Here is a 25324-nt window from a genome sequence, read left to right as displayed (position 1 = left end):
CATCCCCACCCCCAAACCTAGGGGGCACTGGAGTCTTTGTGAATGAGTTATGCTCTTTAAATAAGTGTTCCAAAAGGCCAACATCCATGACTTCCATTCAACAAGTTCAACATCCAACGAGTTATGAAAGGATATATTGCTTTATCCTGAGACCAGAAGGATCTTTGGCCTCATTCAGCAGATCTCTGTCTTTTTTTTTTTTTTTGCACACATGATACCATGGACATTCCACCTGGAAAGGTGGGAAGTACCTGTACTCTCTGTTCTTGCGCGGTACAGATTGCATTCTTGGAGTCCATGAGAATTGGGATGCATAAGCATGAACCCCTGGACAGGACCAACAGGTGCAATCCACTGCCCTTCAAGGGTGCCAACATTCCCCCATGTGGGTCCGGTGGCCATGTGTGGAAATATCGCCACAGGGAGGAAGAAGGAAGAAATCAGCAAGTGGTACAGCTCACACAGGTGCCAACAGGGAGTGGAGCATCAGGGCTTTGCCAAAAGTACAGGATAACTCCCTAAGCAGGCACTGCAACTGTATTTAGCAAATATTTAGCAGTACCACAATTTTCTTTGCCACCAATCTGGCCTAGAAACATGTTTTTAAATTAAGAATAATAGAAACAGCCCCAGATTCCGCAGCAATAGCTGTGGAACATTTGCAATCACGGTCATGCGGGCTCCCATGCTTGCTTGTCTGAACTTGAGCCTTCCGGAAAAGAAATGAATTCCCCCGTGCATTTCTCGAAACTGTGCATTTAATATTTTTCTTTAATTTGCCAACTTGATCCTTTTACTATTGAAAAGACAGGCGGCGTGTTTGCAAACCAATCGATGCTTTATTTCCTCTGAGGCGAAAATGTGATCCATTTCATAAAGCCTGATACATCAATGTGGGAGCAATTTAATTTTGTTATTATATCCATTTCCTGCTCTTGAGACATTTTGTTCTCGGTTTTTAATCATTAAAAAATTCTTCCTCTCTGCCCTCTGTGGTGCATATGAACCCCATTTACATGCTTCTGGAGTCTGGCAGGAATCCCTCTCCTTAAACTCATGCTTCTCATTCCTCATGCTGCGTGCAAGGCTCTCACCCATCAAAAATGTGCCCCCTGTTACTCTTTTCACACAATAATCACACACATAATCAGTGCATATAGAAAGGGGAGAAAGAGTGTGCCTGTTGATAGGGAAGTAGGGAGACAGCAATTTTCATCCCGTCCTGTGTTCATCTCAAGCAGTGCTGTTCCCATTCCGCTGCAGTTCGGCTTCCACCAAAACGTACATTATTCATCTCAGTATCCGCTGTGGCCAAAATTAACATAATTAATAATGTAGTCCATTTCAATGGAGGGGAAATGTCAAAAACAAAACAGAAAGTAACATAATTTTACATAACTGTCAGGGAACTGCCATCGGCTCAGGGGCAAGAGGGGAATAGCCGGATGGATTACAGAGAGCCCCCAAAGATCATGGGAAGCAGCACTTCCTCAGCGGAGGAAGGAAGCCACGCCTCCAGTGGAGAGGAGCTTCAGGGCTCGGAGGAGGCAAGGCGGTGCCAGGACAACTTGCCTGAGCAAAGCAGGGAGGAGAGAGGTCCCCCTTTACCCAAGCCATCCTTGCGTCCGTGCAGAGAGGGGAGGCGCAGACTGGGGGTCAAGAAACTACTCTGCTGGGGAAGATTTAAGCACCGCCCACTCTCAGATTCTGCCAGTGAATGAGCAAGACATGGAATAGAGGCCCTCTGCATTTTAAAGATTTTTACCACCAATAAGAAAACAGACTACTGAGGCATATTGCCCTGATTGCTCTCGAGCAACCAACCGATACACCTAACAATAACATTAGCAGATTCTAAATGCAATGGTGGCGAATACTGCTCGAATTCCCTCCCATGATTTCCATTTCTGACCTCAGATGAGCATGTAAATTGTGGCCATTTCTGCTCCCGTTTCCATTTTGGATGGAATTATCTGACGTCTGATGGCATTCCCTCACACAAGAACATAAGAAGAGGCCTTCTGGATCACGACAGTGGCCCATCTAGTTCAACAACCTCTTCTCACAGTAACCAAATAGATGCTTGTAAGAAACCCGTAAGCAGAATCCAGGAACAAGAACACTCCCCTCCCCTATGATTTTCAGTACCTGCTGGCCCAGCTCTCAACATCTATAAATCAGCCCTAAGTTCAGAACAGAGCTGTAGGTTCTGTTTGATCACTGGAATAAGCACATGGAATTTGCAGACTGGGCTGAGTGGTACCATCTCAATTCCCTGCTGCTAACAACAACAACAACAACAATAATAATAATAACAATAACAATTATTATTATTATTATTATTATTATTATTATTATTATTATTATTATTATTATTTTATTTATACCCTGCCCTCCCCAGCCAGAGCCGGGCTCAGGGCGTCTAACACCAATAAAATCACAGTAAAAACATAATGGGGGGACGGGACCAATTTAAAATACAGGTTAAAATGCAATTTAAAACGCAGCCTCATTTTAAAAGTAGCTGATAAATCAAGACAATAAGGGGAGGGAAACATAAGGGTCAAACTGAGTCCAAACCAAAGGCCAGGTGGAACAGCTCCGTCTTGCAGGCCCTGCGGAAAGATGTCTCATCCCGCAGGGCCCTAGTCTCTTGTGGCAGAGCGTTCCACCAAGTCGGGGCCAGTACCGAAAAGGCCCTGGCCCTAGTTGAGACCCATCTAGTCCAAGATCCTGTTTCCTACCATGCCCAACCAGCTGTGGGATGGAAGCCCACAAGCCGAACGTGGGTGTAATAGCGCTCTCTACACTTGTCCTTCTCAGCAGCTGGTATTCATGGTGCCTCTAATTCTGGAAAGACTCTCCTCCCTGCAAGAGAGGGGAGTGGTTGTGGGCGGGAGCCCGGACTCCGCCCTGGCAGGGGCCTTAGCCCCTGCCCCTCCTTACCTGGCCGGCCGGCGCCCACGCCCACCGGGGGCAGCCAACCAGGTGCCTCCGAAGGGCGTGTTCAGCAGCTTAATGCTGTGGCGCCGGCTTCTCCTCCCCCTCAGTCCTCGTCGACCCGCAGCCCGTTGGGTGCGCTTTATGAATGGCCAAGTCATTTATCATGACCGTATCCGGATCGGCGACCAAGCCATGTACCGGAATGACGGAGTTCATCTAACAGACATTGGGAATGATATTTGGTTGGACAGTGTCATTAGCAGCATTAGGGATTGGTTGCAGCTGTGAGGGTATTGGCGGCGAGCCCCTTTGCGGCTCGGGTGGCGGTTAGGCATTGGATTCATCTGCTGTGATGTGTTAAGGGCTAGGTGTGGCCATCGCCTATGCTATCTACCGTGGGTTATTCCGTTAAAGGAATCCGGCGGTCGTGTATTCCGTCCGATGCCTGCTTGGCGGGAGGCCATGGCACGACCCTCGGTGACATCAGGGGGTGAGCCTATAGTTGGATGAGCATCAACAGGCCCCACCTACTGTTGAATAAACCCACCACCTATAGTCATCCAATGCCTAAGCCAATACCTTTTCACTGCTGTAATCAATAAAGTTGTGGCCTTTTCTTGCCCATTAACCTTATACCACGTGTCCATGTGTATTTATTTCACTTAGCGGGGCCGGGGCCCTCGATCCACAAAGACTCTCCTCCCTGCAAGAGAGGGGAGTGGTTGTGGGCGGGAGCCCGGACTCCGCCCTGGCAGGGGCCTTAGCCCCTGCCCCTCCTTACCTGGCCGGCCGGCGCCCACGCCCACCGGGGGCAGCCAACCAGGTGCCTCCGAAGGGCGTGTTCAGCAGCTTAATGCTGTGGCGCCGGCTTCTCCTCCCCCTCAGTCCTCGTCGACCCGCAGCGAGTCACCCACCCTCCACTCCCTTTTAGCTCAGGGTCTAGGTTTTTGGCCTTGCTATGGACCTTAGGTTGGTCGCCCCGGTTGGCTGGGGGGCCTGGTAGGAATTTTTCCATTTGGCATTCGGCTTTTTGGTTTTTTCGCCTACCTCGTAGCAATCGTCACAACTTTTGTGGTATTGGTGGGTAGGTTAGGCATTGGATTCATCTGCTGTGATGTGTTAAGGGCTAGGTGTGGCCATCGCCTATGCTATCTACCGTGGGTTATTCCGTTAAAGGAATCCGGCGGTCGTGTATTCCGTCCGATGCCTGCTTGGCGGGAGGCCATGGCACGACCCTCGGTGACATCAGGGGTGAGCCTATAGTTGGATGAGCATCAACAGGCCCCACCTACTGTTGAATAAACCCACCACCTATAGTCATCCAATGCCTAAGCCAATACCTTTTCACTGCTGTAATCAATAAAGTTGTGGCCTTTTCTTGCCCATTAACCTTATACCACGTGTCCATGTGTATTTATTTCACTTAGCGGGGCCGGGGCCCTCGATCCACAACTAGTAAATAGCCATCATGACTAGTAGCAATAGATAGCACGTTGATTTTAAGTGCAACTCTTGTAAAAGAGGGCTGATTACAGTGCTTATCCCCCCTCTCCTTTGAGAGAGCAGGGGACGAGAGAGAGAATCTTCATCAAATAAGTAGCCCAAACTAGCATCTGCTAATTTGATTTATGAGAACGCAAGTGAATTATCCCTCTCTCTCACACTCGCACACAGGCGTACAAGTGCAGCAGGTTGGTTTCTGTTTTAGCGGCACAGAACCAAATGCATGGCTTCATGCAGGTACAGTTGGATTGATGCTACATATATATGCAGCATGATCCCGTGCATGTTTACTTGGAAGTAAGTCCAGCACCTTTAAATGGGCCTTATTCACAGGCGAGTATACATACGATGCATTGCAGTCTTAAACTGGTCTAACGGCTCTTTGCTATCACCAGCAACCCCTGGCAACAGTAACTCTACAAGAGAGGCTAGGAATATCAGTACAGTGGTACCTCGGTTCTTGAACTCAATCCATTCTGGAAGTCCATTTGACTTCCAAAACATTTGCGAACCAAGTCGCGGCTTCCGAGTGGCACAGGCGCCCCAGAAACAATAGCCGACAACCTTATTGGACATTTGGCTTCCAAAAAAAATTCAAAAACCAGAACACCTCTGGGTTTTCGGCGTTTGGGAGCCAATTTTTTCATCAACTAAGCCATTCAAGAACCAAGGTTCCACTGTAGTCTCGCAAAAGTACAGCTATCACGATTCTTTAAGGGACACTCTGACAGTTAAACTGATTTTTTTATTATTTAAAAAAACCATAAACATGTGCAGTGTAGAGATGTGGCCATAGGGTTGTATCCAACCAATATCCTGTTCCCCTTGCACAACAGAACTTCCCCTCCCTCTCCTCTCCCACCTTGAACCCAAAATCTCTTCTGGGAGTTTCCCCAACCGTCCAAAGGTGATTTAGGTGGGGAGCACAGCGAGAGGCAAGGGAAGGGAAGTTCCGTTGCACAAGGGGAGGTCCAACATACACACCATACAAAGTAACACTATGATGCTATATTAAATAGTCATGGCAGTTGCTAGGAAACACCCATTCCCACCCCAGAGCTACGATTCCCTGAGCTCCTTGGGAAGAGGGATTTATTGTTAAATGATTCTGGAGACTGTGGCTCTGTGAGGAGAATAGGGGCCTTCTAACACAGGCATAGGAAAACTCCAGCCCTCCAGATGTTTGGGACTACAATTCCCATCATCGCCGACCACTGGTCCTGTTAGCTAGGGATGATGGGAATTGTAGTCCCAAGCATCTGGCGGGCCGGAGTTTGCCTATGCCTGTTCTAACAAGTCTCAGCACACCCTTGACAAACTACAGTACCCAGAATGCCTTAGGGGAAAGCCACAGCTGCTTAAAGTGGCACGTGACTGCCTCAAATGAATGGCGCAAATGTGGCCGAAGTCCTGATACAGATGGGGTGGCTTTGCTGGATGCAACCCTTCTGCATTAAGCTCTGAGCCATGGAGCCACATTTAGGTTGCTCCTACGAGCGATGCTTCCGGCATGAGGTAACCTCTTCCTTCTTCTCCTTTGACATTCCAGGGCTTGAGAGCGGCAGATAATGACCCAACAGCCCCACCATACGACTCCCTTCTTGTCTTTGACTATGAGGGCAGTGGTTCAACAGCAGGGTCCGTCAGCTCACTTAACTCCTCGAGCTCCGGAGATCAAGATTACGACTACCTTAACGACTGGGGGCCAAGGTTCAAGAAACTGGCGGACATGTACGGGGGAGGCGAGGACGACTAAACTGACCTCACTTTATTGTTTTGCAAAAGGAAAAAGAAAGGAAGGAAGAAAAGAAAGCTATAGCATTAGAAGAAGAAGATGATGATGAAGAAGATGAAGAAGTAAAAAAAGAAACCCAGTGTTGAGGAAGAAAGGAGTGAAAGCAGACTAAACAAGAACTGTACAGAAGTGGCAACTTTTTTAAAATTAATATCTCCTGCTGACTGTATTCCTTTGAGTGGTGACTTAGAAAGTTTATTTTCCTCTTTTTTTTCTTTATTTCTGTTTCTTTCTCTCCCCCCCTTTTTTTTAAAGAACATCGAGCTGTCTAGCATGAACACTCGTCTCTGCTGCGGTTGTGTGTTTTTTTGTCGTTCCCCCCCCCCCCCAAAAAAATTGTTTTTCTTTTTCCCCATGTGTCAGCAGGGATATTGCTTGGTCAATCCACTTTATGACTAAAGGGAGTGAAAGGCACTCTGTCTTAACTTGAATTTCTTAGAACAGAAGCACTGTTTTTAAAATATATATACAGATATATATATTTGAAAGTGCCTTTTGGTACACGTATCAGATTCCCTCAATCTCAGGAGTGTTCAAAAGAAACAAACAAAAATAATTTACGTTTCCACCGTCTTGGACACCACACTCTATATGACCCTATGCCAGTTCTAGCTGGGAAGGAATTAACAAAACAAAAACCAGGAACTATGGAATGGTTTCTCTTTTTGGGCCTTTTTGCTATTTAAAAAAAAAAATGGGCAAGTTGTTTGTGGGGTGGGGTGGGGGGAACTAAGGAAGAAAGATGCTTTGAATTAAAACAAAAAAAAACACAAAAAAGAGAACTGCTATCTTTTGGCCTAAAGCAGATGGTGAACTGAGTAAACCTGTTGTGTATATATAATTCATTGTTTAGCCGATGCAAACTATCAACCTGGGTTTTCTCTTTGTGACCTGGTCACACGTGATGTAGCTTCCTAGAACAATAGCATTGGTTAGCCTTTGGTGCGTGTGACACAAAAGACCTTGCATAAGCCCAACAGTAAATGATGACAAGACCAAAGGCCGCTTGTGTGTGAGAGTTGTTTTTCTTCCTTTTATTTTCTTTGAAGCTCCCTCCACCTGCTGAATCCCATCCACCGTGGTTAGGTAGTACGTTTCTTATCAGATGTTCATCCTGATGAATGTGGAATTCTGAGCGAATGTTCAGAACACAGAACGGTGGGCAAACTGAAGAAATGGTTTTAGGGAGGCTGCGGAAGCTCTGTCACCGGAGCTTATAAAAGGGGGCGGCTCGTATACATTGTTCAGCCACATGAACTCTAATGCATTGAGTTGCATCGTGCACAGCCGCAGATTACCTGTTTCGAAGCCTGTGTGATGTTGGCCAGAATTTCCACCCTTTCCATAGCATAGCAGGTAGGTGGAGCTAAACACAAGCAAAATGTAGATATAAGCCATTTGGTAGGTGGGTTGGTGGACGGGAAATCAGTAAGTACCCAAATGAAGAAATTGCCCATCTCCGTTTTGAAGAGTTGCAAACTTAGTATAGGGGGCCATTGCTATAGGTCAGTTTTCAGTGCCATAGAAGCAGGTGTTTGAGGCCCTTGAAATAGTTTGCGTGCTCTTTCACCGTCAGAAGTAGACCCAGCAAAAGCCACTATCTTACTAGGGTTACACCATTTGTTCTCTTGAGATTTTTAAGGAGGAGACTAGTTAGGCCTGCCGGCTGGAATGGTTTTAGCCTATGGTTTATTGCGTCAAGTCAGCTGATATACTTGCCCACATAATCTGTTCCATGAATCAGCAAGGAAAACCAATGAACTTAATTTTAAAAGCACACGCAGACTGAAAGAGCATAGCAATTAATCTAGCGTATTTACCTGACCATTTATTTGTATGTTGCTCCATTGTCAAAAGGAAGGTACTTCAGAGGGTCCTTGTTTTGGAGAGTTAAGTCCCCACAACGTGAGGTGCTGGTTCAAGAAACATTTCTGCCCAAATCAGTTGTACTGCACATGATCCAAGTAATGGAGCCCAGGACCCTTGAGCTGCTCGCACATATTGGTACTCAACAAAACTTTGCTATCCCAGACAAACTTTTGGGCTGCTTGAATAGTCAGCCCAGTCCAAATCTCAAATTCAAAACTGCTTGTATGTGCTAAAATTATATCCAACAGGCATTTGCCACATGATGAGTTTTGCTTCTGAATACAGTTCACATGGTGTGTTCTGGCATTGATCATGTTCTCCTGAGGCCTACTAGAACTAATGTTCTCCAGAACACAGAAAGCACCAGCTCTGGCCATGTACTGAGGAGCATTAAGAAAAGATTAAGGTTATAAAAACAATGGGAGACAGTTATGTTGCAATAACTATAATCATGTCAAAAGCTAACAGGCTGATCAGGCCTACTACAAAATTAAGACAGCCTCCTTTGCCCTCAGTCAGGGAAGAAACCAGAAAAATAAAAGGAAAGAAGTGTAAGTACGTCCAATAAAGACCCTCAGGAAAGCACACAGAAGGAGGGAAGATGCTTGTTGATCCTCAAGAGAGAGTAAGCACTACAGCATTCCTTTCTGCAATTATTTGAAAGGAATGATAGTGAGCTATTATTTTTCTCAGTCTAACATAGACCTTGAGAAGCCATAGCTCAGTGATAATTAACCTGTTTTGCGTACAGAAGGTCTTGGTTCAGCCCCTGGCGTTCGAAGTTTGCCTAGAGAAATGCCTAGGAAATGCGTCAACCTGGAGAACTGCTGTCAGCCAGAATAGATAATACGCCATAGTCTGACTCATGATGAGACCACTTCATAATTCATATGATATCCACAGGGTGGAGTCCAAAAAGAGACTGCATTTCCTGTGGCGAGAATCTGCACCGCCATAGAGTGGCCAGCTTCAAATTTTGAGAACTATTGGATACAGTGCTGGGTTATTCGTACTAATGATATCCCAAGAGAGATGTCTTTAGTATCATTCTGTGCCTCTACAACAGGATGGGGAAGGTGTGGCCCTCCATATGCTGTTAAACTCCTTCAAATCCCAGCCATCGTTGCCAATAGTCACAGATGATAGGCACTGTAGTCACAGCAACATCTGGGAGGGCCACAAGTTCTCCATCCCAGCTCTCTGGGGAAGAACCACTAATTACTTGCCCTTTGTCCTACAGAGATGGTCAACATCCGTAAGGGGTGCTATTTTCCAGACAGTAATCTGGGAGACAAAGTGTGTTCTGACACACAAACTGGCCCCTCGCATGTGATCAGGCTCTGTATTGAAGTTGGCGCCATGTAGAATTGAAGGCTTCCCAGATATGAAGACCTGCCACTTGAGCATGGTTGGGACATTGCATGTGAAACCCAAAGAGAGATGAAATGTTGGCGTGTGACTTATCTATATGTCATACAACCTGTGTGCTTCTCCCTTGATTAAAATTTGGTTGGGCCACCAGGTACCAAAATTGCTTTGGGGATCACCAATATGCCATCTGGGGCCTACAACATGAGCATCTCTTGAATGTCATGAGCCAGCTTGATGCAACTATATGTAAACCAGCTCATGTCTGTCCTGATGAATAGGTACTTTGTTGTGTAACCAATGCCTATTGGATGAGAACAGAGAGCCAGAGGTATAAATAGGTATCGTGTGATTAATGTGTTTAAATGGTGACAATTCAGCCACTGATTTGCTGCATTCTGATGGGACCTCACTGTTATCAATGGTAGCATACTACCTTTTTGTTTTCAAATAGGGTCAGTATTTATTTTTTATTTTTTAAAAAACCATCTAGATTATGTGCTTTCTTTAATCAAACAAAAGGTTTTTTTCTCCCCTTTAATGATTTGGACTAGTGAGGTTTATGTCTAATGTTTGTACAATTATTTAGATTGCATGGCTGTGTAATGTAAAAACCACATTTAATGGATTATGAGCCACTTAATTGTGCTATGAAATCTTGGATTATCTATGAGTTAAACAATAAGAAAGATGTCCTGCTGCAGCAGGTTGGAGGAAGAAGTGGAAAATGTAGGAGAGCTTAGATATTATTTCTGTTAAATCCAAGAATGTGCACAGTTTTAGGGAAATGATATCGGATTATCCATGAGGGATGGGGCTGATCCTGCTTCCCCCCCCTTCTTTTTTTCCAATCTACAAATTAATTCTCATTTGGAAGTTGAAAAAGGGAGGGGAAAGAGCGAGGAGAAATGTATTTCAAGTGGATGTTGTTTTAAAAGACTGTCTCAGAATGCAAGCTCCTTTGTCTATAGACTTTGAAAGTGCTCCTCGCGCATTTTATATTTCATTGTATCATATTTTCTATAAAATGCAATTTCTGTAAATTAACGAGCATTTGAAATGTGTCGTGTCTGATAATGGAATGTGGTTCTTTTTAAAAAAAAAAAGTATTCTGGAGGGAACATTCTGTCTTATCTTTCATGATTTTACTCACTGGGGATGCAATTTCATTGCCATTTGGTAACCAGCCACAATCCACACTTTTGGTGCATATAGACTTCCCACACACATAACTTCTCCCCCTTCGCCCTGCCACCTCGTACCCTTTAAACAGCAGGCTATATCAAAAGCTACTTTTGAAACTCCCAAAATTACAAAAAAATAATGGTTAACTATGCAAACATAGCAGGAGAGGGGCTGCTATTGCTTGCACATGACTTGGTTGTGCTATTGTTGAGACCGTGGTCTGTGTCTCCATCAACCGCTTAAGCCAGAGCATTTGGATTTAAGTCATTTGCACCCCAGCTCCCAACTTTAATAAGTCACTGGGCAATCCAACCTATCTTTGCACTGGACTGGGGCTGGGACACTGGGACGAGGTGTCCCTCTTCCCAGAAAGGAAACCCTATTGGAGAACCATCAGCAGCCAAAATAGACAGTTCTGGGCTAGATGGGCACAGCTTCCTGTGTACCAAGTGCAAGGATTGAGACCTGCTCATCCATGTGGGTGTGCAAGAACAAGTGGCTGCCAACCACTTTACCAGCATGTGCTAAATTGGTGTGAAAAGGATGTTCATGCTAAGCGCAAGCTGCACACACACACAAGTAGCTCTCCTCATTAGAGAACCAGACTTGAAATAGACTTACATTGAAGTATTCTGGTTTAACTGGTTTTTCTTTGGTTGAGGATTGTGGATGAAGAAGATATCAGTGAAGGTTTTCTGGGCCTATCAACATGAACAGTCTTAAACTGGTTTCACAGCTGTTTCTTCTTCCTAAGGAACCACTGTGACGATGCCTGTGGGTTATTAACCAAATCCTCATCAAACTACCATTCCCAGGATTATTTGGGGAAAGCGTTACGGTAAACCAACATGACTTTGTACTTCAGTATCTTGACAAAAGCAAAGCTGTGAAGAGGGCATCCTTGGGAAACAGGGAAGCTTAACAAATGACAATCCACTGGGAGGCTGGGCTATCAGGCAACTCCCATTTTTACCCTGCAGGAGAACTTCCTGATAGATTCTGTGAAACAGTACTTGGATGTCCACCAATGTCTCTCCCGGGAGGAAGTATACTGCCCGTCAACCGAATGATATCAATGCCTGCTGAAAAGACTTGCTTTGAGGTTGGGACCTCATTTTTCTTCACTCTGGCACTTACACATGATGAAAAGTATCTTCTTCATAACATCACTCCTTCCCCTTAACCTGACATTCCAGTGTCCTTCAAGCACCAAGTTTACCTGATCTCCTAAATGATGAAACAAACCCCATCCCCCTCTCTTTCTGAATTGCATGTCCCTTGCATACATTTCTCTCTCTTTCTTTTTGCAGTCATGTGATCTTTAGCTATTTTGTATTGCTTTTACCTTTTTAAAAAGAGAAGAAAAATTACAACAGGTGGAAAGTATCAAACTCAAGACCATAAATTATTATGTACTACAGAGCAACATTATCTGGTTCATGAAAAAAACTGGTGGGATTTTATTTTGAAGAGCTTCAGTGTTTCTTAGTAACTATCCCATGTTCATGCTTTGCTGCCAGAATCAGAACCACCTCTCATAAAGGACGCTATTCTGCTTGAATATGGAATCCAGAAAACCTTTTGGAAAGTATTTAGTCTATACCAGCATACTATAGAGTTCATGTTGACTGGCCCCTGTCTCAAATCTTTCTAGATGAGCCTTTTACTACCAAGTACTCACCCACCCAAAAAATTATTGGAGTATCTGATTGGCTCCAGTGGAGAGCACCACACCAGATAACATTCAGAAGCTTTCTAGCTCTGATTGCTTCTTCCAGGGGGAGGTCCATAGGTCAGTGGTAGAGCACATACTATGCATTGCAAGAGTTCCCAGATTCAAATCTGCAGCATATTCTGGTTGGACCTGGGAGCAATTTGTGTCTGAAACCCTGAAGAGGCACTGTTAGTCAGTGCAAGTGAGTGAAGAGATATGGACCATGGTGCCCTACAGCTGTAATTGGATAGTACTTATCCACCTCAGCCTTCATGGCCATTGACCTCTCTGGTCAATGAGAGGTGGAACCCCGCAGCATCTGCTTTCCCCACCCCTGGTGAAAACAATCAGCTAGATGTACAAGTTATCTGACTCCATATAAAGAGCTTTGGTAGTGGTATTTAGTAACGATTCACTCTAAAAACAGGAACAGAAGGGCTCGGGGCTTGCTTTGTAGATCAAAAAGCTGAAGCTAGCAAAAGGTAAGTATTTAGCATGCCATATAATTCCATCAACACTCTTAATATGAGCATGCATTATATTTGCCATGTGGAGGTTCTGCTTTAACAGAGCTTCCACGTGGTAACTGGTAATCAGGTGTTTGTGTGTGGTGGCTCTCTGTGATAACTGCACATTTTTCTCCGTGCCACAGCAATCCTCTCCCTTTGCACACTGGTGGTGGTGGGGCTACAAGCATCCAATTTATAGAGTTTGCCACTTCAAAACAGCCACTGCATGCCTTGATTCTTTGACTAAGCACAATGTCAGAGGCAATATGCCTCTGAATACCAGTTACTGGGAGTCACAAGTGGGGAGAGCATTACTGCACTCAGGTCCTTCTTGCTGGGTTACCCATAGGCATTTTTTGGCCACTGTGAGATGCTGAAGAAAATGACCCCTTGCTCTGATCCACCAGGACCTATCTTATGTTGTTATGACTATGCAGCAGCCACAACGATGTAAGCCAGCTCTTACTAGAGTTTGAAGAGACTCTCATATACAAGCAATCCTTTCAAGGAAATGGATAACCAGATAACAAGGTGACTTTCTTATCATGTTATGGAATTGGCTGACATGCAGCTTTGCAGTTGATTGATTGCGAACACATTGTTTACAGCCCCCTTGAAAATATCCCAGGATGTCAATTTAGCCAAGAGGTAGACAAATGCAAGCTGAACACGTGTCTGGGGCATGTCGGAGTATTAACAACAACACCATGGCAGAAAGTGTCACTTAATGGTTTATGCTGGTGTTGACCTTTAAAGCCCTAAACGGCCTCGGCCCAGTATACCTCAAGGAGCGTCTCCACCCCCATCGTTCTGCCCGGACGCTGAGGTCCAGCGCCGAGGGCCTTCTGGCGGTTCCCTCATTGCGAGAAGTGAGGCTACTTGGAACCAGACAGAAGGCCTTCTCGGTAGTGGCGCCCGCCCTGTGGAACGCCCTCCCATCGGATGTCAAAGCGATAAATAACTACCTGACATTTAGAAGACATCTTAAGGCAGCCCTGTTCAGGGAAGTTTTTAATCTGTGATATTTTACTGTATTTTTGGTTTCTATGGAAGCCGCCCAGAGTGGCTGGGGAAACCCAGCCAGATGGGCGGGGTACAAATAATATATTATTATTATTATTATTATTATTATTATTATTATTATTATTATTATTATGCAGAGAGGCCTTCAGAGGTGATACTTTTTTGCCATTTCATTTTTTATTTTTATTATTTATTTATTTTTAATAATATAGCTTTATTAGAAAAAAGATTCACATTACATATCAGACTCCCAGAGCATATATGCATGTCAATAAAAGGTATACAAAAAGGGAAAGAAAATAAACAAATTACGAGATTGCGAATCCGCAAAGAAGAAAGAAAGAAAATAAGAAAGAAAATAAGAAAGAAAGAAAAGAAAAAACAAAAGAAAGGAAAAACACGAAAGAACCAAACAGAAGACAGACTTCCGTTCAACTTGATCCAGGGTTACACAATCATAGAAGAATATTTGCAGTATAGTCTACAATAACACTTAACATCGGAGGTATCAATCATCTTCTGCTGTGATGTTACTAATACCCACATTGTTCTCAACATAAATTAAAAATTTCTTCCATTCATCTTTAAGTTTCGTAGAGTTATTTTGCCTTAATTTCTGTGTTAATCTCGCTAGTTCTATATATTGATATAATTTCACTTGCCACTCTCCAACCGTAGGCATATCAGGGGATTTCCAGTTTTGTGCAATTAGAATTCTCGCCGCAGTAGTCGCATATTGGAAAAAGATTTGATCTGGTTTTTTTATTTCCTCGCCAATCATACCTAAAAGAAACAACTCAGGTATCTTGGGGAAATTATATTTTAAAATTTTTTTCAATTCGTCATAGATCTTTCCCCAGAATTCCTTCACTGCCTCACAGGTCCACCAAATGTGGAAAAAAGTCCCAACCTTCTCTTTGCATCTCCAACAGCTATTATCAACAGTTTTATACATCTTGCCTAACTTTACTGGGGTCAGATACCAGCGGTATATCATTTTCTCTAAGTTTTCTCGGAGGGTTGCGCACGCTGTAAATTTTATCCCCTTCCTCCAGAGTGTCTGCCATTTACTATAATCAATATTATATCCAAGATCCCTGTCCCACTTCATCATCACACCCTTCACCATATCTTCTCTAGTATCCCACTCTAATAGTTGTTTATATAATTTAGAGAGGTGTTTATCGTTACTCTCTAGGATTTCTATCTGGAATCTTGATTTTTTATCACTCATCCCCTGTTTCTTGTGCTCGCTCCACAGTGCATTAATCTGGTGGTAGTGGAACCATTCTTTTATCTTTTCTTTCAACTCATCATAAGGTTTCACCTTCCAACCTTCTTCTGTCTTAGTTAAGAGGTCCTCATAGGTCCATCTTTCTCCCATCATATTTGGTTTTTTTATTTTAACAATATCCACTGGAGAGAGCCACCAAGGGGTCCTTTCTTCAATCAATTTTTTATATCTGTTCCACACCTCCAATAGTGAACCTCTGATTATGTGATTAGAAAACCCTCTATGAATCTCACCTTTCCCCTGCCACAGATAGGCGTGCCACCCGAACCTAATATCAAAACCCTCCAAGTCCAATAGATCAGTGTTCCTAAGGGTGGCCCATTCCTTTAACCAGCTTAAACAAGCTGCCTCATAATATAACCTAATATTCGGTACTGCAAATCCGCCCCTCTCTCTTGCATCTGTTAAGTATTTAAGCCTTATCCTAGCTCTCTTCCCCTGCCAAATGAACTTAGTCAAAATTCTTTGCCAGTTCCTAAAACGGGTGGTGCCTTTAATTATCGGAATATTTTGGAACAGAAATAATAATCTTGGGAGGATGCACATTTTAATCGCCGCGATCCTCCCCGTCCATGAGAGCTTCAGCCTCTGCCAGATGTCCAAATCTTTTTTTATTTCCTGCCAAATTTTATCATAATTATCTTCTACCAAATTTATATTTTTTGGAGACAGCCAGATTCCCAAATATTTTACCTTATTCACAATTTTTATACCGGTTCTTTGTTCCAATTGAGTTTTGTCCTCCGTGGTCAAATTCTTTGTTAAGATTTTTGTCTTCTTCCTATTTAATCTGAACCCTGACAGTCTGCCGAATTCCTCTAATAGTTCTATCACCTTGCTAACACTGTCCACTGGTTCTTCCAGAGATAAGACTAAGTCATCGGCATATGCTTTTAGCTTAAATTCTTTCTTTCCAATTCTTATCCCCTTCACACCAACTGCGTCTCTTATTCTATTTGCTATGACTTCCAAAACCATTATAAAGAGCAGGGGAGATAAGGGGCAGCCCTGCCTGGTACCTTTCCCAATCTTAAATGGTTTAGTTAGGCTGTTATTTACAATCAGCATAGCCTGTTGTTCCGAATAAATTGCTTTGATTCCTCTCAAAAATGGGCCCTCTATGCCCACCTTTTCCAAACATAATGATAAGAACTCCCAGGAAACATTATCAAAAGCCTTCTCGGCGTCTATAAAGATTAGTGCGGCTGGGATATCAATCCTAGTATCTAAATATTCAATGATGTTTAATATATGACGCACATTATCCTTCTGATGTCGATTGGGGAGGAATCCCGCTTGGTCTTTATGAATGTATTTCGTTAATAGCTTCTTAAGTCTACTAGCCATTATATCGGCGAAGATCTTATAATCGTTGTTAAGTAGAGAGATTGGCCTATAATTTTTAATGTCAGTTTTCTCAGTTTCTGATTTTGGAACTAAAGTTATGAATGCCTCCTTCCAGGAGCCAGGAATTTTCCCTCCCTGGAGGATATTATTAATAACATCTCTAAGTATTGGAGCAAGGAGTTCCTCTAATATTTTATAATATTTTGAGGGCAGACCATCCGGCCCGGGGGCCTTTCCATTTTTCATCCTATTAATAGCTTCCTTCACTTCATTTACAGAAACTTCCTTGTTTAATCGTGTTCTGTCCTCTTCTGATATATATTTTCCTCTTTCCTGCTCCAAGTATCTTTCAATTTCTAATCTATCTTCAGTTCCTCTTTCATATAACTTTTCAAAAAACTGAACAAACCTTTTTTCTATTTCGTCTGGGGCTTCTATGATGTTATCTTCCATTATTATCTTGCTTATCACATTTTGCTTTTTCCTCTTTCTCAACTGCCACGCGAGTAACTTCCCCATTTTATTTGCCGATTCAAAAAACCTCTGCTTCATATATTTGATTCTCCAATCTATTTCCATATTTAATATAGCTGAATACTGGGCCTGTAGCACCTTTAGGGCACGGGTGGCCTCAGCATCTGCTGGGTTTATAGTCAACTTCCTTTCATAATTTCTCAGTTGTGTTAGAATTTCTTCTTTCTTTTGTTCTCTTAATTTCCTCCTAAGGTTATTTTGTTGAATTAAAACCCCCCTCATAACCGACTTACTGGCATCCCATACAATATCTATAGTGGGTCCTCCCTTCAGGTTCAAATCCAAATAATCTTTTAAGGTACTTTTAACCTTTTCTTTCACCTCATCATTATCCAATAGATTTTCCTCCATCCTCCATCTATATTGTCCCTTAGGCCCACCCTTAATTTCCATTACCAACGCACAGTGGTCAGAAAGTGTCCTAGGTAAGATTTCACATCTCTTCACCCTTAAAATAAGGGTTCTCGTCATCCAAATTTGGTCAATTCGACCCCAACTTTGGTGTGGTTCTGAATAATGAGTAAATTGTTTGGAGGTGGGGTTTTTGTGTCTCCAAACATCCACTAAATCTAAATTATCCTCTAAATCCTTAAAGGATTTCGGCAGTTTTCCTTTGTTAGAGTTCCCTCTCTTTACGCTCCTATCCAGCTCCGGTGCTGGCACCCCATTCATATCCCCGAGCAGAATTAGTTTGTGCGTTTCTAATTCTAATAGGATTCCTTCAAGTTTCTCAAAAAATTCTGCTCTATTTTTATTCGGGGCGTAGACCGTCACTACATTAATTTTTTCCCCTCTAAAATTTAGTTGGATCCCTAGAATCCTACCCTCCTCATCTTTACAAATTTGTACGGGGTTCCATTTCTCTTTTACATAAATCACAACCCCTTTTTTTTTATTTATCTCCGAATTAACAAATTCTACTCCTAACTTTTTATTCATCAAAATATGTTTATGTTTCTTCGCAATATGGGTTTCTTGGAAGCAAATTACATCATAGTTTTTATTTTTCAACACTCTCTCGATTTTATTCCTTTTAACTTTCTCATTCAACCCATTCACATTCCAAGATAAAAGGTTTAATGTGTGTGTTATTGTTTCTCTTTATCTATTACGATTTCTCTGACCTGGGTCCCGAACTAAACTCTGCTGCCTCTATTCCCTGAAGGCTCCCCTTCCTCTGCCGTCCCCGCTCCCACCACGGCTTCCTCATCATCCTCGTCTGTTCCTTCCGTCCCCTCCTCCTCTTCTCGTTCCCCCTCCCCTCCTGTCTCCTCCACCACCTTCTCCCTGCTCCCGGGCTTGTTCTCTGGCCTTCCCAGATCTTTCTCATACCTTCTCATAAACTTCTCAACCTCCTGTGTGTCCATCAATCTAAATCTCTTATCCTTATAGTGGAAGGTAATCCCTTCTGGGAACTCCCATTTGAATTGTATCCCGTTTCTCTTCAAAAAGGCTACCACCTGTTTATATCCCTCTCTTTTGCGTAATAACCTGACCGGTATTTCTTTGTAAATAATAATGGGTCTTCCATCAATTCTTAATCTATTGTGGTAGCTCTTCCTTAAGATTAGGTTTTTCACTTCCACTGAGTTGAAAATCACTAAACAGTCACCCAGGAATTTGTTAGTTCTAAAATGTTTAGGTTTTGACATCCTGAAAACATTCTCTATAGAGAGAGCCAGCTCTTCCTCCCTTATATCTAACCATTTAGACAGTTCTCTAATCATTTTCCCTCTTATATCTTCATTTCTTTCCTCCGCTACTCCTCTAAACTTCAAGTGTAGCTGCTTTTGTCGCATGTCTGCCATGGCTAGATTGTCCCATATCCTGTCTTGTGAGCTACTTAACTCTCTTAACTCTTCTTTCACCTTCGTTGTCTCTCTCTTCTGCTCCCTTATCTCTTTCTGTAATTTCTTATTAGATTCTTCAATCAATCTGGACTTAACAGAGAGGTCCTGGATTTTAGCTGAGAGTTCCCCAACTGCTCCCTCTATCCTTTTGTCAATTCTCTCCTGTACCTCTCCTAACTTCTGTTCCATACATAATGTATTCTGTTTAAATTCCTCCTTTATTCTCGCCCACAAATTGTCTAGATCTTTAATTTCTTCCTGGCGGGACCATTTCCTCTCCCCCGGCGTCCCACCCCCCTTCTTTCCATCCTTCCCATCCTTCCCCGCCATTCCCCCTCCCAAATTCTTTACCCTCCCCCTGCTACTTTCCCCTTCCCTTGTGTCCCTCCTTTGAATTTCAACAAATATCAACAATTACAGGCGAAAAACAGGAGGATAACAAAACCGAAAGATACAACAGAGATGAAGCAGTTTTCACCATCTAAAGAAGGTCAGTCTTTCCAGGGTTGTGTCCAGAACATAAATCTCCAAGCAACCCCAGGGCAGGGCTCTATGTCAATGTCAATACCAACGTCTATACCAAAAATCCAAGCATAACATAGAGTATTAGGAGGGGGGTGCAGGCGATGCTGAGCGGGGTAATTCCACTATATAATCCCCACGTTATCTTTCAAATTCTTCTCATCGATCCACTTCCCTCCACTGGTTCTGAGTCACAGTCGGCAAGGCTTTCTGCCCGCAATCCAACCTTAAAGGTATATACGCAATCCAGCCTTAAAGGTATATACTCCGCTTTTTAATCCAAAGCCAAGTCCAATTGTCTGTGTTTAGCCTCCAAACGAAGAGGCAAAAAAGGGGGAAATAAAAGAGAAAAGAAAACGAAAGGGAGGCAGCAGATGCACAGAGGGGAGGGGGGAGTGAAACCTCTTACCGCCACCTCTCCCTCTTCTAAAATATTCCGTCCTCCTCTAAGTTCTAAGTTCTCGGGACCAGTCTGGAAACCCTTCAGGGACAACCAAGCACGCCTCAGAGCTTCCTCATATCCTCATATCCATTACAAAATGTAAAAATGTCGAAAACAAATTAAACGGCTTAAAATCCAATAAACGTACAGCGGCTAGGAGCTGCGTACACAACAGAGAGGGGTTGGCTAATGCCGTCCCCCCCCCCACTTAGTCAGTCACTTAATCAGTCTTTATAAACAATTAAGGCTTTTAAGCAGATACACTGCACTTCTAGTTCCACAACTTAAAGTTCGCTCACTCAGGCAGACTTTGCATGAAGCCTCCTCAAACCTCCGACTTCCTCCTGCGCCATCTTAGTTCCATCGCCGAGTGAACTCCTCTGTAGATTTCTAACAAGAAAAGTATAAGAACCAGGCGGCACGCAGTTCCACCATTAACTTTGCGCTTCCAAAAAGCAAACGCGTTCTAAATTAACGCTACGAGACACTGCGTGTGCCTTCCTATTCTTCTAGGAGGTCCGTCGCCTCTCCTGGCCGGAGCTTGAGGCGTCGCGTTGCGGGGGCAGGACTATCCCCAGTTGCGCTGGCGGTCTCCGTCTTCGCGCCCTGTCGGAGCGGAGAGGTGACCTGACCGCTTCCACGCTGCAGGGGGCCAGACTCCGGAGGGTTCCCCCCTTCGGATTTTTCGGGTTCGCTGCGCCCAAGCGGCTCCCCAAACCTCCGCAACACTCAGAAAACCAGGAGCTGGTCCTCTGCGCTCCCTCCCAGGTCGCGACCGGAACCGGAAGTCTATTCTGATGTGGTTCTCGATAGTGCTTGCTTCCAAGTCTGCCATTTCATTTTTTAGAAGACTGGCATCTCAATGATTCATGACTTTTCTACATTGATAGAGGCAGTTAATCCTAAAGGTGAGGGAACTGATTATATATCTACATTCACTAAGGATGTGGTCATCAAATGTTGAGGGGGCGGAAATGATGTTCCCATTGGATTTATGTGGCATCAGCTTTGATGCTTCCCTGGTGCTTCCTTGCCTTGTAGGCTTTGAATGCATAGAACCCCAGTTAGATTCCATGTTCAGACGACCATAGGTCACTTATGTGATAACCCATGTCCTGGAAGATGCAGTGACACTACTATTTTTGCAATAAATGAGCCTTTATTTTTCTGAAAACTAAGCCCAAATGTGCCAGTGCTTTGAAATTAGAAAAGCTGGTAATTTGGAAGCCTTTATCTATATCCTGTGTAATGCAGCCTTACTCAAAAACTGCTTGGAAATATGCTGAAACTGATCAATTCATTGCCATCTAACCAGGGCTTTTTTTTCAGATGGACCTCACCGGAACTCAGTTCCAGTACCTCTCAGGTGGGCACCGTTGCCATTATCTGGATGCATTCATCACCTCTTTTTCTAGAAAAATAATACTGCGTGTAACCAAATTCCAGGCTAGTTAGATCCCATGAGTTAGAGAGCTGCGGGAAGGGCTTGTGGGAGAGGCATTAGCTTGGTGGGAGAGTGAGTAATTTGAAGGCAGAAGGTTCCAGTCCCTGACATCTGAAGTTAAAAAGGGTCTCAGATAGTAGGACTGGGAAAGACCTCTGCCAGGGACCTTGGGGGATCATTGCCACTCAGAGCACTGGGTACATGGACCAAATGGTCTGGCTTTCTATAAGGTAGTTTCATACAAAGATGTAACAACTGTGCTATTTCTGGAGCCAGTGGGCAGGTAGATAGAAAGTGAGTAGTGGTAATAAGAACAGGTACAATCCAACCAAAGTTAATTTTAAGTCTCATTTGTTTCAGTAACGATGGCCAAACATGTGCTTAGTGCTCTCATTGAAACCAATGGGATGTAAAAGTGCCTAACTCTTGCTAGAGCATGACTGTGGGTAATGACAAAGCAATGGCTTTTTTAAGAAATAATAACTCAGTGGAAAAGAATGGCACACTTTGCTTCATTTGCATCCCTATTCATAAGGGTTATGAAACAAAAGGATAGGAAAATGTAGAAGCATACCCAAGACGAGTAGCATCATGTGTTTGCCTTCACTGCTAGAATTTGTTCTTAACAAATATAATTTATAAGGCTGAAATCCTAAGGTGTCTGGTCTGCAGGGCAGTTTTTCTATCATATCCAGTGATCAGCTAGGCTCAGGGCAAAAGTAAGGGCAGAGGAATGATTTTACAATTCTCCATCCATTTCTGTGTGTGCTTACAGATGACTTGTTTACCAAGCATTCGTCCTGATTTATTCGCAGGGAGTTTAGGTGCCATTGCATAAAAGAAAGCGTTGTTCCATGCATTTTCTCATCACTTTCCTTATTACAAAAAGTTCAATCGTTTTAGGGAAGAAGGTGCAAGACCTCCCGATCAGCTATAATTGCATAACCTGAATTCACCAGTGCGTGATTGAATCTCACCTGAGAATAGTGAGAGATTGAAGTGTCCTATGCTTAAATCTTCATTCTTTATTTTTTTACATTTCCTCTCCTATTGGAAGCAACAGGAGGGAGAGATTTGGGCACACACCTGAGTATGTCAAGAGGCTGGGATGCCTTAGCATCATTTGGATCCTAGCCATTTCCCGGTGTTCCCCTCGTATGTCCCTGATATGTCCCCAACACACATCCTTTTTGTCCTGCTGATGTCAGAGCTCCAGAGTTAGAGCTCAAAAACATCTGCAGCAGCAGGGATGGTGTGGATCAAATATCATATCTCCCTTTGCCATGTCAGAACCCTGGGCTCCTCTACACCAGTGTTTCCCAACCACTGTTCCGCGGCACACTAGTGTGCCGCGAGATGTTGCCTGGTGTGCCGCGGGGAAAATTAAAAAATTCGAAAGATTTTTTTTTTTAAGTCAAATTTTCGATTGGGGCGCCGTCACTAGATGACCCCTGGGGTTCCCTCCCTCCCTCCCGCTCTGCGCCTCCCTCCTCCTCCTCCTCCTCCGGGGAGGCCCTTCCTGGCTCTCGGCCAAGGCTTGGCGGCTGCCACTCACTCACTCGCTCGCCCACCCGTCCCTCCATCCCTGCACCCGGCCTCTCCCCCTCCGTCCCCGGCGCGGGGGCTGCCGGGATCCGTAGTCCCCTCGCCCTTGGGCTCCGCGCCCGCGCGGGGTGCGCAAACTACGTTTCCCAGCGTGGCCTGGCGGGCCGGGCGTTTTGTTTGAAGCGCTCTTCTCCCGGCCATGGAATGAGCGCAGCGGCGGCGGCCGGGCGGGCAGGGGCTCTTCCGCGGAGACCCCGCGCAGCCTGCCTGCGCCCCCGCGGAGATCGGGCGGCAGGATGGAGCCTGGGGATCCCCGCGGAGGCGGAGCGGCGGAGGCTGCCCCCCAGGTAGGGCTGCGTCGGGGGTTTTTTATTTTTGCAATGCTGCATCCGCGCCGGAGGGGACGCATCGGACCGCGGGGAGACCCCTTGGCGGGCGTGCAAGGCAATGCATGCGTGCAGGCGTTGCATGGAGTGCAGTGCAATGCAATGGCAACGCGGCGCCCTGCATGCATGCATGCAACTTCCACCGGCGCTCCGGACTTGGCAGGTGAGGGGGGTCCCCAGTGAGCGGCAGAGAGAGCCGGGAGGGCGAAGGGGAGCCGGGGGGGGAGCAACGCTGCTCCCCGAGCCGAGCCTGGGGGGAAACTTCGGCGTCGTTGCGCCGGGTGTTGGAAGCGGAGGCTGGCGGGGGCCCCTCACCTGCAAAACCTGGTCGCCTCTCATATATTTCGTGCATTGCATTCATCGCCCGCTTTCTCCTCCAAGGAGCTCCCGGGGGCGCGCGTGGTTCTCCCCGTGTTATCCGCACAACAACAGCCCTGCGAGGTGGGTCAGGCGAGTGGCCCAAGGGAGCACCCAGGGATTGTCCTGGCCAGGTGGGGTGATTTGAACCCTGCTCTCTGCCCGGTCTTCGTCCTCATTTAGCCCCCACATGTGCATGACTGTGCATGACTGAGGTTTTCCCCCCTCGTCTTGGCTATGGTGTGAGTCTGTGCTGTTAATTAATGGGGTTCTGCCTTCGGAGAAGATGAGCCAGCCCTCAAGGAGGTGATTATGTAATTTGCTAGCAATTCATGTCCCTCCTGGCGTGACGCTGCGCGCTGACGTCACGGGGCTGTAATGGTGGTGTGCCTCGAAATTTTTTTCATGAAACAAGTGTGCCTTTGCCCAAAAAAGGTTGGGAAACACTGCTCTACACATCCTTTCTATAATGCAGTCAAAATTATTTGTGCTGGTATCAGGGTACCTATATGCGATCTCGCTTTCAATAATGTTTGCACTTGCCAGAGTTTCAGAGTGGACATACTGCTTCAGAGCCAGTATGACGAGCCAGTGTGGTGTAGTGGTTAAGAGCAGTGGACTTGTAATCTGGTGAACTGGGTTCGCGTCCCCACTCCTCCACATGCAGCTGCTGGGTGATTTTTGGGCTAGTCACACTTCTCTGAAGTCTCTCAGCCTCACTCACCTCACAGAGTGTTTGTTATAGGGAAGGAAGGGAAAGGAGATTGTTAGCCGCTTTGAGACTCCTTAAGGGGAGTGGAAGGCAGGATATCAAATCCAAACTCTTCTCTTCTTCTCTTCTTCATTTCTAGTCAGTGCATGCTTTGCAACTTCTTGCTGAAATCCTTCAACTTTTCATCCCAGAAATGTTGGGGGAGGGTCTGGCTTTTGCTATGCTATTGTGCTCTCCAAATGGCTATGTGGCGATCACACACAGGCCCCCTGGACGTTTGACAGTCTATTGACCCTGTGCCGCCTCTGTGATTGCTTTTTCCGCTGCCACCACCTCATATCTCACGGGGACACATGGAGTCCAGTCAGTTGTTAACATAAACAAATAATCAAGTTTATTTTTAAATGCAGGAACAAGCTTATGGTTTCAGTTAATTTTTCTCTTGTCAGTTTCTTATTCTTAGTTCCTAACAACTCCAAACTGATTATTCCCAACTATCTATCTGACTCCACCTCACAATTCCTCTCACTCTCTCACAATACAACTCTACCGACCCACTGCCTATTCCTCCCTCTTCCTTCTTCAACTCCCAAACCTCAACTCCCAGCTCAACTCAACCCAACCAACTCCCAACTGACTTTCAAAACCTCCCACTCTAACTTTTATTCCCCCCTTGCATTCTCACTGGCCAATCATATCACACCTATTTTAACCCTTTCCTTATGACCCATCATAGGAGGCAAACATCACAGGCTATAATACAATAACATTGGGGTAGCATTGTAGAAGAACGAAGTGGAACGAATTGTGGAAGGTTGAATATAAATCCTCCCTTAATTCAAGATTATTGCCTCAATTACATACTGAGGCCCTCCATTTTGGGGAATCCTTGTGTCTCCAACATTGGAGCAGGAGGCCTGAAATAGCCTGTGGCCCCTGGAATGTCTTAGGGGGCCATAGGATGGTGCCCTGAGCTAGGTAA

The 25324-nt window shown here is 44.7% G+C and overlaps 1 protein-coding gene and 1 long non-coding RNA gene across 8 annotated transcripts in view; one reads left to right on the top strand and one right to left on the bottom strand.

Moving 5' to 3' along the window:
- CDH4 (cadherin 4) overlaps positions 1 to 7241 on the top strand; it is an 806167-nt gene extending 798926 nt beyond the window's left edge. For all 7 annotated transcript variants that reach the window (XM_083507371.1, XM_083507375.1, XM_083507374.1 and 4 more), the window contains one exon: positions 5996 to 7241. In XM_083507371.1, the coding sequence (XP_083363497.1) occupies positions 5996 to 6202 (207 nt within the window). In that variant the 3' untranslated portion in view covers positions 6203 to 7241. The remainder of the gene's footprint in view (positions 1 to 5995) is intronic.
- Positions 7242 to 24710: 17469 nt separating this feature from the next.
- Positions 24711 to 25095, bottom strand: LOC310708965. Its single transcript, XR_014527267.1, has 2 exons — positions 24956 to 25095; positions 24711 to 24915 (listed from the first exon to the last, which is right to left on the bottom strand). It is a non-coding gene; the product is annotated as an uncharacterized lncRNA (long non-coding RNA).
- Between the last annotated feature and the right edge of the window lie 229 nt (positions 25096 to 25324).

The sequence above is a fragment of the Podarcis liolepis genome (assembly GCF_965112155.1).
Source record: "Podarcis liolepis genome assembly, chromosome: 6".
NCBI lineage: Eukaryota > Metazoa > Chordata > Lepidosauria > Squamata > Lacertidae > Podarcis > Podarcis liolepis.
The sequence above is the reverse complement of the archived record's forward strand: the minus strand, read 5'-3'. Positions and strand labels throughout refer to the sequence as shown.